We start from the raw sequence: 12133 nt of genomic DNA on the forward strand, positions 1-12133 counted from the left end.
CCCTGTCTCAGGCAAGGCAGCTGACACATTAGCCCAATACCCCTTTGTAAAGAAATGGTGGATAATTAGAATGACCTGTGCAAATTGTGTTTGTCAGTCTCCATTATCTCTTTAATTTTCTCCTCTCCTTGTTTTCCCCATAGGTCCTGCTTGTCTGAAGGGAGGTAGATGGGGGGGATTTCACTGGAAAAGCAAAGGGAGAACTCATCAGATGGCAGGCCCTTTTGACAGGGGAGCTAGCCAAGAGAGTTATCAGAATTCTTTCTTGCCACATGGTGCTGAAATTAACTGTATCAAAGTACCAAATGGCTCCAACTCCCAGGGCCTCCAAGTCCTAGGAATGGAACTGGCTTCATTAAGTTGGAATAGTCTCTCTACTCTCTGCATTTAGGTGATTACTACTAGAGCTATAGCTAGGAATTATTATTCCTGAGATAAATTAGGACAACAGCTCACATTGGGTGCAGTCCTTGAAGAGATGAGATAGTCTACTTCCAAAAAAGTGCACTCAATGTGTCTGGTGTTTGGCAGAAGGTCTCTGATCTCCCAATTTCTTGAAAGAAGCATTTAGGGTTCTAGTAGGAGACAGGGCAGGCTTTAAGACGTAGTCTCTATATTTCAGAGATATTGGGGGTGCTGGAGCAGGTCCTTGAGCTTAGGTGAGGAGAACCTGGTGTCAGAAATACCATGCTACTGCAGGCAGGCTAATAGGAAACCAGGAGGCATAGACACAGGTGGGTCTGAGAGCAACTAAAGGAAGAGAAGTAGTGTCCCAAGACATCCTGGGACAAAAACCTTCTCATCTCACTCTTGTTATGGCTTTGCTGCTTACTCGTAATCTATTATTATATAAAATAACTTTTTTTTCTTCTAGAAGAAAATGTCTATATCTCCTCTTTAGGCATTTTTGTTTAAAAAAAGACTTTCATTACATTTGCAATACACTTTGTTCCTAGAATTTTAAATAAGGATTTTGTGTGTATTTAATTTTAAAATATTATAAGATAAAATGTGAAGCACAAAAAATTTTAGTGAAATTTGACACTCAGAAACTTAAAATAACTAGGTATAGCGAGAATCATCTAATTCTCTGTTTTTGACAATATGGGTTGTATATATGCTGAAAAAAGAATAAAGACCTAATGAGTTATTAATCACAACAGAAGAACCCATAGTTTTATGATATTTTAGTCTAAGTCTTCTAAGTATGGTAATAGGGGAAACAAACAGGGTTCAAAGAGGATAAGTATATAGATAGAGAAGGAAATTCCAGAGCAGTAGGAATTGAATAATCACGATACAATGTCATAAAAGTCAAGGAAGAAATGTATCATGATAGGGGAGTAGTTAAGGATATTAAATGTTGCAGAGAGGCTAAGGATAAATACAAAAAATAGCCACTGGAATTAGAAATAATGATGTCCTTTGTATTAATGAACATTAAGTGATTTCAGGAGGGCAGCGAGATGGGAAGACACATTATAAACGGTTGAGGAATAACAAGGCTGTAAGGAAGTAGATTGCACTATTGATCAGAAAAATGAAAATTCTAAGTTACCACTACAAACTTCTCAGATTGGCTAAGATGACAGGAAACAATAATGATGAATTCTGGAGGAGATGTGGGAAAACTGGGACACTGATGCATTGTTGGTGGAGTTGTGAAAGAATCCAACCATTCTGGAGAGCAATTTGGAACTATGCCCAAAAAGTTATCATTGGGCTTATATCCCAAAGAAATACTGAAGAAGGGAAAGGGACCTGTATGTACCTGTTTGTGGCAGCCCTTTTTGTAATGGATAGAAACTGGAAGATGAATGGATGTCCATCAATTGGAGAATGGTTGGGTAAATTATGGTATATGAATGTTATGGAATATTATTGCTCTGTAAGAAATGACCAGCAGGATGAATATAGAGAGGATTGGAGAGACTTACATGAACTGATGCAGAGTAAAATGAGCAGAAACAGGAGATCTTTATACACTTCAACAACAATACTATATGAGGATCAACTCTGATGCACGTGGCTCTTCTCAAAAATGAGGTAATTCAGACCAGTTCTAATGATTTTGTGATTATGACAGCCATCTATACACAGAGAGAAGACTGTGGGAACTGAGTGTGTTTCACAATATAGCATTTTCATTTTGTTGTTGTTGCTTGCATTTTGTTTTCTTTCTCATTTTTTCCCTTTTTGATCTGATTTTTCTTGTGCATCAAGATAATTGTATAAATATGTATATAAATATTTGATTTAACATATATTTTAATATGTTTAACATATATTGGATTGCTTATATCTAAGAGAGAGGGTGGAGGGAAGGGGAGGAATTGGAACACAAGGTTTTGCAAGGGTCAGTGTTGAAAATTTATCTATACATATGTTTTGAAAATAAAAAGTCTTAATAAAAAAGAAAGTAGATATATCAAGTGTAGACTACTATTTCTATGAGTTTAATAGGCAAAGGGAGGAGAGACAATGTAGGTTATAGCTTAAGTGGATATGAAGGCTGTGTTTGATTCTAGAAACCAAAAATGAAAGGAAAAGAAGAAAAGAAAGAAAACTTAAGCTTTGCTTTAGAAGTTCAGCTAATTCTCAAAGGAAAATAAAAGTTCTACTGTTGAAGGTAAGTATTAGGGATTAGAAACTGCACAGTATGTGTCTCACTCCAAGGAACAATTTATCAGAGCTACAGAGCTGTCAGTAGCTGACATGATAAGGAATAACACCGAATGAATAATGTTTCCTCCAATCGCAGCTCCTTTAATTACAAGCCTCTTCCTTCCAGAAGAGAGACAGAAGATGCAAAAACACCAATTTCATGCACTTGTGCCTGAATAATGTCTCCATGCTGCCTTTTCCAGATGGCAACCTTTTCACTGGAGGAACTAATGATGTGGGCATATTTAGGGAAAAACCAATAACGGAGTCTTTAACCTTCAACAACAAAAAGCATGTTGTACAAAATGTTCCTTGGGATACATTAACAAATATCAATTACATTGCTCACTGAGGTGTAATCAGCTGTAATAATCAAAATTAATTTTAAAAAATAATTAAACAGACCCCAGGGCAAATAGTTGATGCACTTAGAGTATGACATCAGAGTCTACATATGTACCTGGGAAGAAGTTGTACCTTCTGTTAACAACAAAAGGGTCTCAAGGAAGATGAGAGTTGCTTACAGCAGAGATATTCCAGGTAACGTGAGTTTAGTTCACATAGAAAAGGGCTTGTGACCCTTTCCATTTAGTCACTTCCAAAGGCCAGGATGGTGCAGTGAGTGGTCGGCTCGGATTACTTCCATGTAAAACAATGAGATTTGATTTTTAAGTTACACCTCAGGAGCCAAGATATATTGAATATATCGACTCCCAGGTGGGTGCTGTGGCCTGAATCTAAGGTTGAGAAAGAGCATGGAATGACTCCAAAAGGTTCCATGGTTCATCAGTTGGGAAGATGGTGAGGTGATGGATCATGTCTTCCATAATAAACAGTCATGGGGCTTATTCTCTAACTGGACTCCACTCTGAGCTTAGCCCTCGCTATGAAAGATTTCTGTCTCCTTTCTTGCTTCTGAGCCAGAATCAGCCTCTCGAGGCACTCTTAATCTAAACCCTGACTGAGCATCTACAGCAACAGATGCAGAGATGCCATTGGGAAAATTCCCTTCCCCATGCATCACTTCATGGCTGTCATAAATGCCTTTAAGAGGGCAGCTAGATGGTGGAGTCCTGGAGTCAGGAGGACCCGAGTTCAAATATGGCCACAGTCACTTAATATTTCTTACTATGTGACTCTGAGCAAGTCAATTGCCTCAAAACAAACACAAATACATAAATAAAAAGGTGGGTTTACAAGTAAGAAGCTATTCTTTCCTTTCTATGCCGTGAAATGGACTTGAGTTAGTTCCATGGAATGGGATTGTAGGTTGTGCTCTATATAACAAACCTATTGACATCTTTCCCCTGAAATCCATCTTTCTTCAGTGTTAGGATTACTAAGTGAGAACTGAGGTTGTCTGGATAGTGACAAGGTGAGAATTCAGGTTTTCTGGACAATTACAAGGTGAGAACTCAGGTTGACTTGATAGAGGGGGCAAGCTCATTGGCTGGGGTGGTTCTTCCCAGAAGCCCTTGCATTATCCCACGCCCATTCTCTGGGAGGATAAAAGAGACAGCACTGGGCGCAGAGAGCAGATCGGCCTGGAGAAGGATAAGAGCTGGAGGAGATTCAGAGCCAGGATTCAAGAAGAAAGACTCTGCATTGCATCAGGCTTGACGGGGCTCCCTGCAGGAAGGGAAGTCACTTCTCTGGACAAGAGTTAACAGCAACTGCCTGGAGACAACGGTTCGTTACAGGAAGAAGAATCTGTCAGAGAGATTTGAGTAGAAGACACAGCAGATCTCTTCCCAGAGAGTGATCCGGCAGCTTCTGGAGACGACAGCTCTCTACACTTCAGGACTTCCCTATTTCCAGATTACCTCTAACCTTTCTGCCACTTATATAACCCCAGTGTTACCTTCAATCTTTCAATGGCTTTCCACTCATATAACTAATCAGTTGCAAAATTCTGTCATTACTCTCTCATTGCTCTTGTGACATATCTTGCATTTATTCCCTTGCATTCACTCAACCACCACCCTAAATTAAAGCTTCACTACTTCTTACCTGTATCATTTCATTGAGCTTCTACCTGGTCTTCCTGCCTCTCAAATCCATCCTCCACACAGTTGCCAGTGATTCCCTTAAAGCACAATTTTTACAAAATAACTCCCCTACTCAATGAACTCTTCTATCTTCCTGTTGATTCTGGGAATAAATATTTCTTTTCTATCCTTTGTAATTATTCTTGATGTGTAAGTCTGACAATATAGTTACTACTAATACAATAGTGTTTTGTATCTATTTTATAAATAAGTAGCTACATATTAGATTACACATATAAATTAGTATAAATAAGTGGATACATAGTAGATTATATAGATAGTATAGATAAGTAGATACATAGTAGATTACATATATAGATTCACAGTCATTTTTTTTTACTGCTATAGGTGCATAATCTAAAATATCTGTGTTCCACTGGCCCAAAACATTTGGCCTAAGACTCAGAAAAAAAGTACCTGAAACAAGTAACTAGAGTTTCCATTATAAAGTGATCGTGCAGGAACCTTCTAACTTTTTTTCAAATGGTTATTAGCTATTGTTATAAGGATCAAAAGTGCTTAGCACACTTCTTGGCACAAAATAAGTGGCATATAAATGTTAGCCATTCTTACTATTATTATTCAATATAATATCAAGTTCAACATTTGAGGCACAGGTGCACGTTGGCCAAGACAAGGTATTACAGCAATGGCTAAGAGATTGGATCAGTCATTTGGAAATGTTCTAAAGAGAAATCAATATTAGTCATTATGTAATGCATTGAGACTTGGTTTTGAGATCAGGAAAATATCAGTTCAAGTCTTAATTTTGACAAATAGATATTGTTTGTGGGCCTGGGGCGGTATCTTAACTTTTCAGGACCACAGAGAAGTATCTAAGGATATAAGTAGTAGAACAGTGTCTCAATGTATACTGGTAGTGAATTCTAGGATTAATGGTAGTGAATATACTAGGAGTTCCCTACTTCACAAGTCTGATCTAGAAGGGAAAAAAAAAGATTTGTTGATGAACTTAAGAAAGATAGATCCATCTGTAGTGAGTAAAAACACTGCCAAAGGATAGTTATGTCATCTTGATTCAAAAGTATAAAACAGAGAAACAATATTCCAAGAATTGATGATTTCATTTCTAAGGAAAATCTTTCCATGAACACTGATAATAACCAGTCTATAATTTCAATTCTTAAGGAGTTGTTTGAAGTTCAGAGGGGTTAAATAAATGCTCTTGTGGTCAGAACTATTAAGTGTCAGAAGTGTTCTTTGAATCTAGGTTTTTCCAATTCTATATGTAATATACCAGATGTGGCAGAAACAATATCCTAATATTCCCACTTTATGTAAGTTAGATTAATATTTCCTTAAAAGGTATATTGTTCTCAAGTTTTGGTTGGTTTACAGAGGAAAAAATGTTCAGAGAGAGAAAGGCAAATCAAAATAACTATTGATTAACTATTCTTTTAACCCAAGAAATTAGCAAAAGTGACAAGATGAAAAAAGTCAATGTTAGGAAATTTGTGTAAACAAAAGCACAGCAATATACAACTGATAAAAATGTGAATTGGTCTATTTCAGAAACTAAGTTATTCTGTGAAAGTGACTTTGACCCAGAATTCCCATGGCTAAATCTATACCTCAAAGGAGGTCAATGATAAAAAGAAAGGTCCTATACATAATAACATTTAATGTAAGATTTTTGCAGAAATGACTGGCAACAATGTAGAAATTAATAAAATAGAAAATTGCTATCTTGCAAAAAATGTTAAATGTGATGAATATAGATAAGCCTGGGAAAATGTATATGAATTAATAAAAATAATATCAGCAGAACTAGAAAATATACATAAAACATATATAATATATATGACTACAGGAATAAAAAAAGAAAGAGTCACACAACTAAAATCCTAGGAAATTATAATGACCAATTTTATCCCAGAGAAGACAGATGTGAAGTCACATTTTTCTATTCTTTTTAGAAATAGGAGATATGGGTGTAAACACATAAAATTTCACACTTGGTAGAAATGTTGGTCAGTTTTTTGAACTGGGTTTTTTCCTTTGTTTCAAATGATATGTTATATGTTTCTGGGAGAAGGGGGAGGGAGGGATATATTAGGAAATATAGGTGATGTGAAATTAAAGATATCAACCATTTTTTAATTAAAAAATTGGAAAAGGGCCACATGGCCAACAATCACCAGGGCAGTAGAGGAAATAGCTCAAAAAGTCTTTCTTTGCCCACCTTCCCCTCCATAGCACACAGGAAACATTTCCTTTCTCCTAATTGTGTATTCCTCTTCCTAGAATAATAAGGTGGGGATGTGGAGAGACATGAGAAACCACAGGAGCATATTCTTGGTAGTAACTTCCCCCAAAGGAAATCATATCCATACCCCAAAACAATAATTCTAACTATTTCTATAGCTTCCATCATAATCATTCTGAAAGAATCTATTTCACCATGCTTCATCTTTCCTATTAGACATAGCCAATATTCTAGAATCTCTAGAGCTAGCACATTTAAGCCACACTTTCAGCCCATTGAGCTAGAGGGCTGGCTTGGAGAGTAGAGATTAGTCCTTGGTATCTCTCTCTGGGTCTTTATGGGGCATTGGATGTAAGACATGGACAATACTATTTCTACCAGAGCACAGACACCTAACCTCCAAAGTTAAAAAATGTTCCCTGGCTTTACACACTACATTTCTCATAATGCACATATTCAAAAGACCTTCATCAGAGCAGTAGGAAACAATTCCTTCATCTGGACAGGAAATTCTAGAGCCGCTGCTGGCAGCTTCCCCAGGGACTGTGAATTCCTGAGGACTTTTTAAACCTCTTCCCTTCCCCATCTGAGATAATTGCTCTTGAGAAATGTCAAGGTAGAACAAAACTGGGGTGTCAATAGACTAGAACCAAGAAAGGGACATTAGCAGCAGCTGGAAGGTGCCGTCCTGTCTAATGAGAATACTGCTACAGGATCCCTGCTGGACTTGACACTTTTTGTCCTCTTTTTATCTCCCTTTTTTTTCTCATTAGAATGTAAGCTCCTTAAGGGTGGGGACAGTTTTTCTGACTGTATTTATATCCCTAGTATTTATCTCAGTGCCTTACACATAATAAATACCAGATAAAAGCTTGTTGGCTAGACTGAATTAATCCTTCTTGGATATTATTATATCAAAAAACGCTAAAAATTTCTAGGCTAATAACAACATATGTGTTTTAGCACACACATACACATACACACATACATACATATATATATATATATATAATTAGTACACATGTACATGTATACATGTCCCCAAAGTGTGTAAGAAAATGTAAACAGAATTGGCAAATAGGTGGCTATACCCACTTATCATATCAACCAATGCCCCTGGTTTAAATTGTAGCCCTGTTTTAATATGACACTCTCTATAATACTATTTCTAACTTAGTCTATATCAGCACTCATTTGTAAGAATATGAAGCTGGAAAATATCTGGATCATTTGCCATTGGGACCACCATTCACTACAATCTAAAACAATATCAGCCACACACATCAACCCCAGTTAAAACTAAACTGAAAAATCAGATCTCTTGAGGTTAAAAATGAAGGGGAAAACTTTATGCTATCTGTTTTTAAATCAGAAAGAAAACAGTATAAACAGTAAAAATAAGTGTACTGTAATAGTAAAAGAATCTCCCTTTATAAAAAAGTAGCATAGTTTCTAAATGGAACCTTACTTTATGCCCCCTTCAAGAAAAAAAAGGGGGGGAATGGTGTCTTTCTCTAGATAGAGAGACTAGGCCTGTGATTTCATTGTATAGGAAGAACCCCAGACTAATGAGTAAACTCTCTCCCAAAGCAGACCAGCACCTTCACATCAATTTAGATTTAATGAGTTGCAGCAAGACTGAGAGACTTGTCTTGGGTACCATGTTCAGTATGTGTCACAGGTAGGATGTGCACCTAGATACCCCTAACTTCCAGGTAGTTTTCTATCCACTACCCAAACTTTTCCATACTTTTGTAAATTAATCAAAGCCCATAAAGAAAAATTCGCTAGTCAACAATGAAGTACCTCAACTTTGCACTCAGTTTCCTTTGTTTGCCTTCCTGGAATCAACCTCATTGCTGATGACAAACTTTCGCTCCAGCTGGAAGTTTTGCTTGGATTCACAGTATTGGACTTGCTTGCCAGCATCTTCTTTTCAGATGCTATCGAGGAAAGAAAAAGAAACACACTTAAAATAAGAGGTAAGTAATATTCACACAGCCTGGTAGATATTGCAAATGGAGAAAATATTGAACAGATGAGGTGTCTGGAATAAAAGCCAAACCTCCCAGTAACATACAATGATTGGCTGATCTTTCCAATCTACCATATTTCCTTTATAAATTTCTGTTGAGGAAGTCTCCATCTTCCCAATCAGCAGGGTCATCCTCATTTCTACATTATCCCTCACCCCACATTTCCAACTTGTCGTCACTTTTGTTGTTTCTACCTTCACTGCATTCCTCATCTATGTCTCTTTCACTCCATTCACTCAATCATTAGTCAGTTCTGGCTACCATCACCTCTTGCTTGGACTACTGGAAATAGCTTCTATTTTACTCCCTCCACCTAATGTCCCTTCCCATTCCAATATAGTCTCACTCATCTACAAAAGTAATCTTCCTAAAGTGCAGGCTTGACCATGCTCTCTATTTCAATGGCACTCTATTAATAATAATAATAATAATAACTAACATTTATATAGCACTTACTATATTACCAAGCACTTTGCTAAACATTTTACTACAATTATTATCTCATTTGATCCTCATAATAACCTAGGAAGTAATTTGTCTATTAATTGCATCTTTGTCTCCTACAGCAGAAGATCAAGTACTGAAGACAGAATCTATTTTTATCTTTTTTTATATTCTCAGCACTTGATATTGTGCCTAGTCTAATATAGTACAATAAGTGCTTACTAAATGCTTAATGATTTGACTGGATAACCATTAATTTCTTATATGTGCATTTCTCTACATTTTAATACATTTAAACTACATTTTATTACATTATCTACATTAGATACATTAATCTATAATTAATAGATACAAAATCAAGATAACATTTATATAACACCATAATATAATATAATAAATAAATGTAATAACATCATAATGATACCATTTGCAAAGTTATACAAGAGTATAGCATAATTTTGTTTTCTTATTCATTTTCTTACCTTTTTATCTGATCTTTCTTGTGCAGCAAGATAATTGCACAAATATCTTTACATATTTTGGATTTCATATATATTTTAACATGCATAACATATATGAGATTACTTGCCATCTAGGGAAGGGAGTAAGGGGAAGGAGGGGAAAATTTGGAACACAAGGCTATGCAAAGATCAATGCTGAAAAATTATCCATGCATATGTTATGAAAATAAAAAAAAAACTTTAATAATAAGAAATAGTTATTATGCCCTATCATTTTTCTTTCATTGTAAATGAAGTTCTGCCTTTAAAATATGTTAATGCATATTATTTTTCAATGCCTTTATATTTAAGTTGCCTCAAGACTAATTCTAAAGGCTGAGTCAATATTGCTTTCAGATTATGGTTCAATATTTTATGGAAAGAAAGAAATTTTATTCTTTTTACTTTGTTTATGTAGTCTACTTTGCCATGTTAATCGGCAAAGGACAGTTGGAGAAACCCAATATCATACTACATGAATGAGGAGGGAAGCCTTCATTCAGTCCTTGGATGTCACTAACCCTGTTTCCATAGGCTTTAAAGTCCTAAAGCATTTGAGATAAGTGACTTAAATGAGATCAACTCACTCCCTAATATTTCGCCCATATGTCTTTAGTAAAGAAAGTGCTATAAAACTTCAGAAAGCTGTGCAGAAGGAAAAACTCCACTGGTAAATACTTGATCCTATAACACTGATAAGAAAAAAATATAATACATCTACATGTGGGAAGTCTGCATATAGCTCCTCATAAAATACTTAAGGGATTTATGAACAAGCATACTCTGTGTAGCAAAAACAGTGATCTTTTAAAATAAAAAAAGAGAGACCTAAGAAATGCTGCCAAGATTTGAGAGTTGTCTCTTCCCACAAAGGGGTGATGTTTTCAATCTTTATTTCATTCTCCCCAGGTTTTACAGATAGGTCCATCTTGAAAGCATCCTCTAGTGCTTGCCGCCTCTGCTGTAAGAGCTGGTGCCAGAGGTTGAGGACTATTTTCAGAATGCCATGTTGAACTAGGAAAAAAGAAAGTATGAGAAACAGTCCAGGAAAGGATTCAAAAGAAGACAAAGTGTACAAAGTCAGGTACTATTGCATAGTAATCACTATCTTTTCTATAACATTTATTTATTTTTGGAATTGTTATTGAGAAACTAAGTGATTTTCTCACAGTTACATATCTATAATCTACAACCAAATACCAAATCAAACTCAAATAAAATTGATATTGACTTAGAAATCTACAAATAAACATTTTCTATGTTGCACTGTGTTTTATTTTATTTTATTTTTCTGAGGCAATTGGGATTAAGTGACTTGCCCAGGGTCACACAGCTATGAAGTATTAAGTGTCTAAGGTCACATTTGAATTCAGATCCTCCTGATTTCAGGGCTGATGTTCTATCTACTGTGCCACTTAGCTACCCCTTAATTTGTTTTTAAAAAACATTTTGCAATTACGTTTTATTTTGATTCCTGAAAACTCCTGATTTGTCTGACTGGGAGTACTAAAAGCTTTTATGCTTAGAACTTCTGCCCTAGGGACCTCTATAATTAGGAGTTTTTTCTTAAGTACTGCTCAATCTTTTTTAGAATATTAGTTTTATTCCTGTCTTTTGTTTTTACATTGTCTACATTTCCCCCTTATCTCTTCATCTTCTGAAAAGTAATCTGTATGGTTAGGAATCTTTAAAAGAAAAAAAAGAATAGACAAAAGTCACTAATCAACACATAGATACGATATGATAATATATGCAAAATTCCACATCCTTAGACCTTTTACCACTGCAAAGAAGTTGGAAGAGATGCCTTCTCATATCTCTTTTAGGAGGCCATACTTTTTAAAAAATTAATTTAATAATTATACATTTTTGACAGTGTATATGCATGAGTAATTTTTTATAACATTATCCCTTGTATTCATTTTTCCAGATTTTCCCTTCCCTCCCTCTACTCCCTCCCCTAGATGACTGGCAATCTCATACATTTTACATGTGTTACAGTATAACTAGATATAACATATGTATGTAAATCCAATTTTCTTGTTGCACGTTAAGTATTGGATTCCGAAGGTATAAGTAACCTGGGCAGACAGATATTAGTGCTAACAATTTACATTCACTTCCCAGTGTTCCTTCTCTGGGTGTAGTTGTTTCTGTCCATCATTGACCAACTGGAAGTGAGTTGGATCTTCTTTATGTTGAAGATTTCCACTT

General features: G+C 35.8%; 1 protein-coding gene across 1 annotated transcript in view; it reads right to left on the minus strand.

Moving 5' to 3' along the window:
- Positions 1 to 12133, minus strand: part of WDFY4 (WDFY family member 4) — a gene marked incomplete in the record, with an annotated part of 362592 nt that overhangs the window by 188071 nt on the left and 162388 nt on the right. The window contains 2 exon segments of the mRNA XM_074296119.1: positions 8746 to 8882; positions 10748 to 10933. Of these exon segments, the coding sequence (XP_074152220.1) occupies positions 8746 to 8882; positions 10748 to 10933 (323 nt within the window).

This window comes from Sminthopsis crassicaudata, chromosome 2, assembly GCF_048593235.1.
Source record: "Sminthopsis crassicaudata isolate SCR6 chromosome 2, ASM4859323v1, whole genome shotgun sequence".
In the NCBI taxonomy this organism is placed as follows: Eukaryota; Metazoa; Chordata; class Mammalia; order Dasyuromorphia; family Dasyuridae; genus Sminthopsis; species Sminthopsis crassicaudata.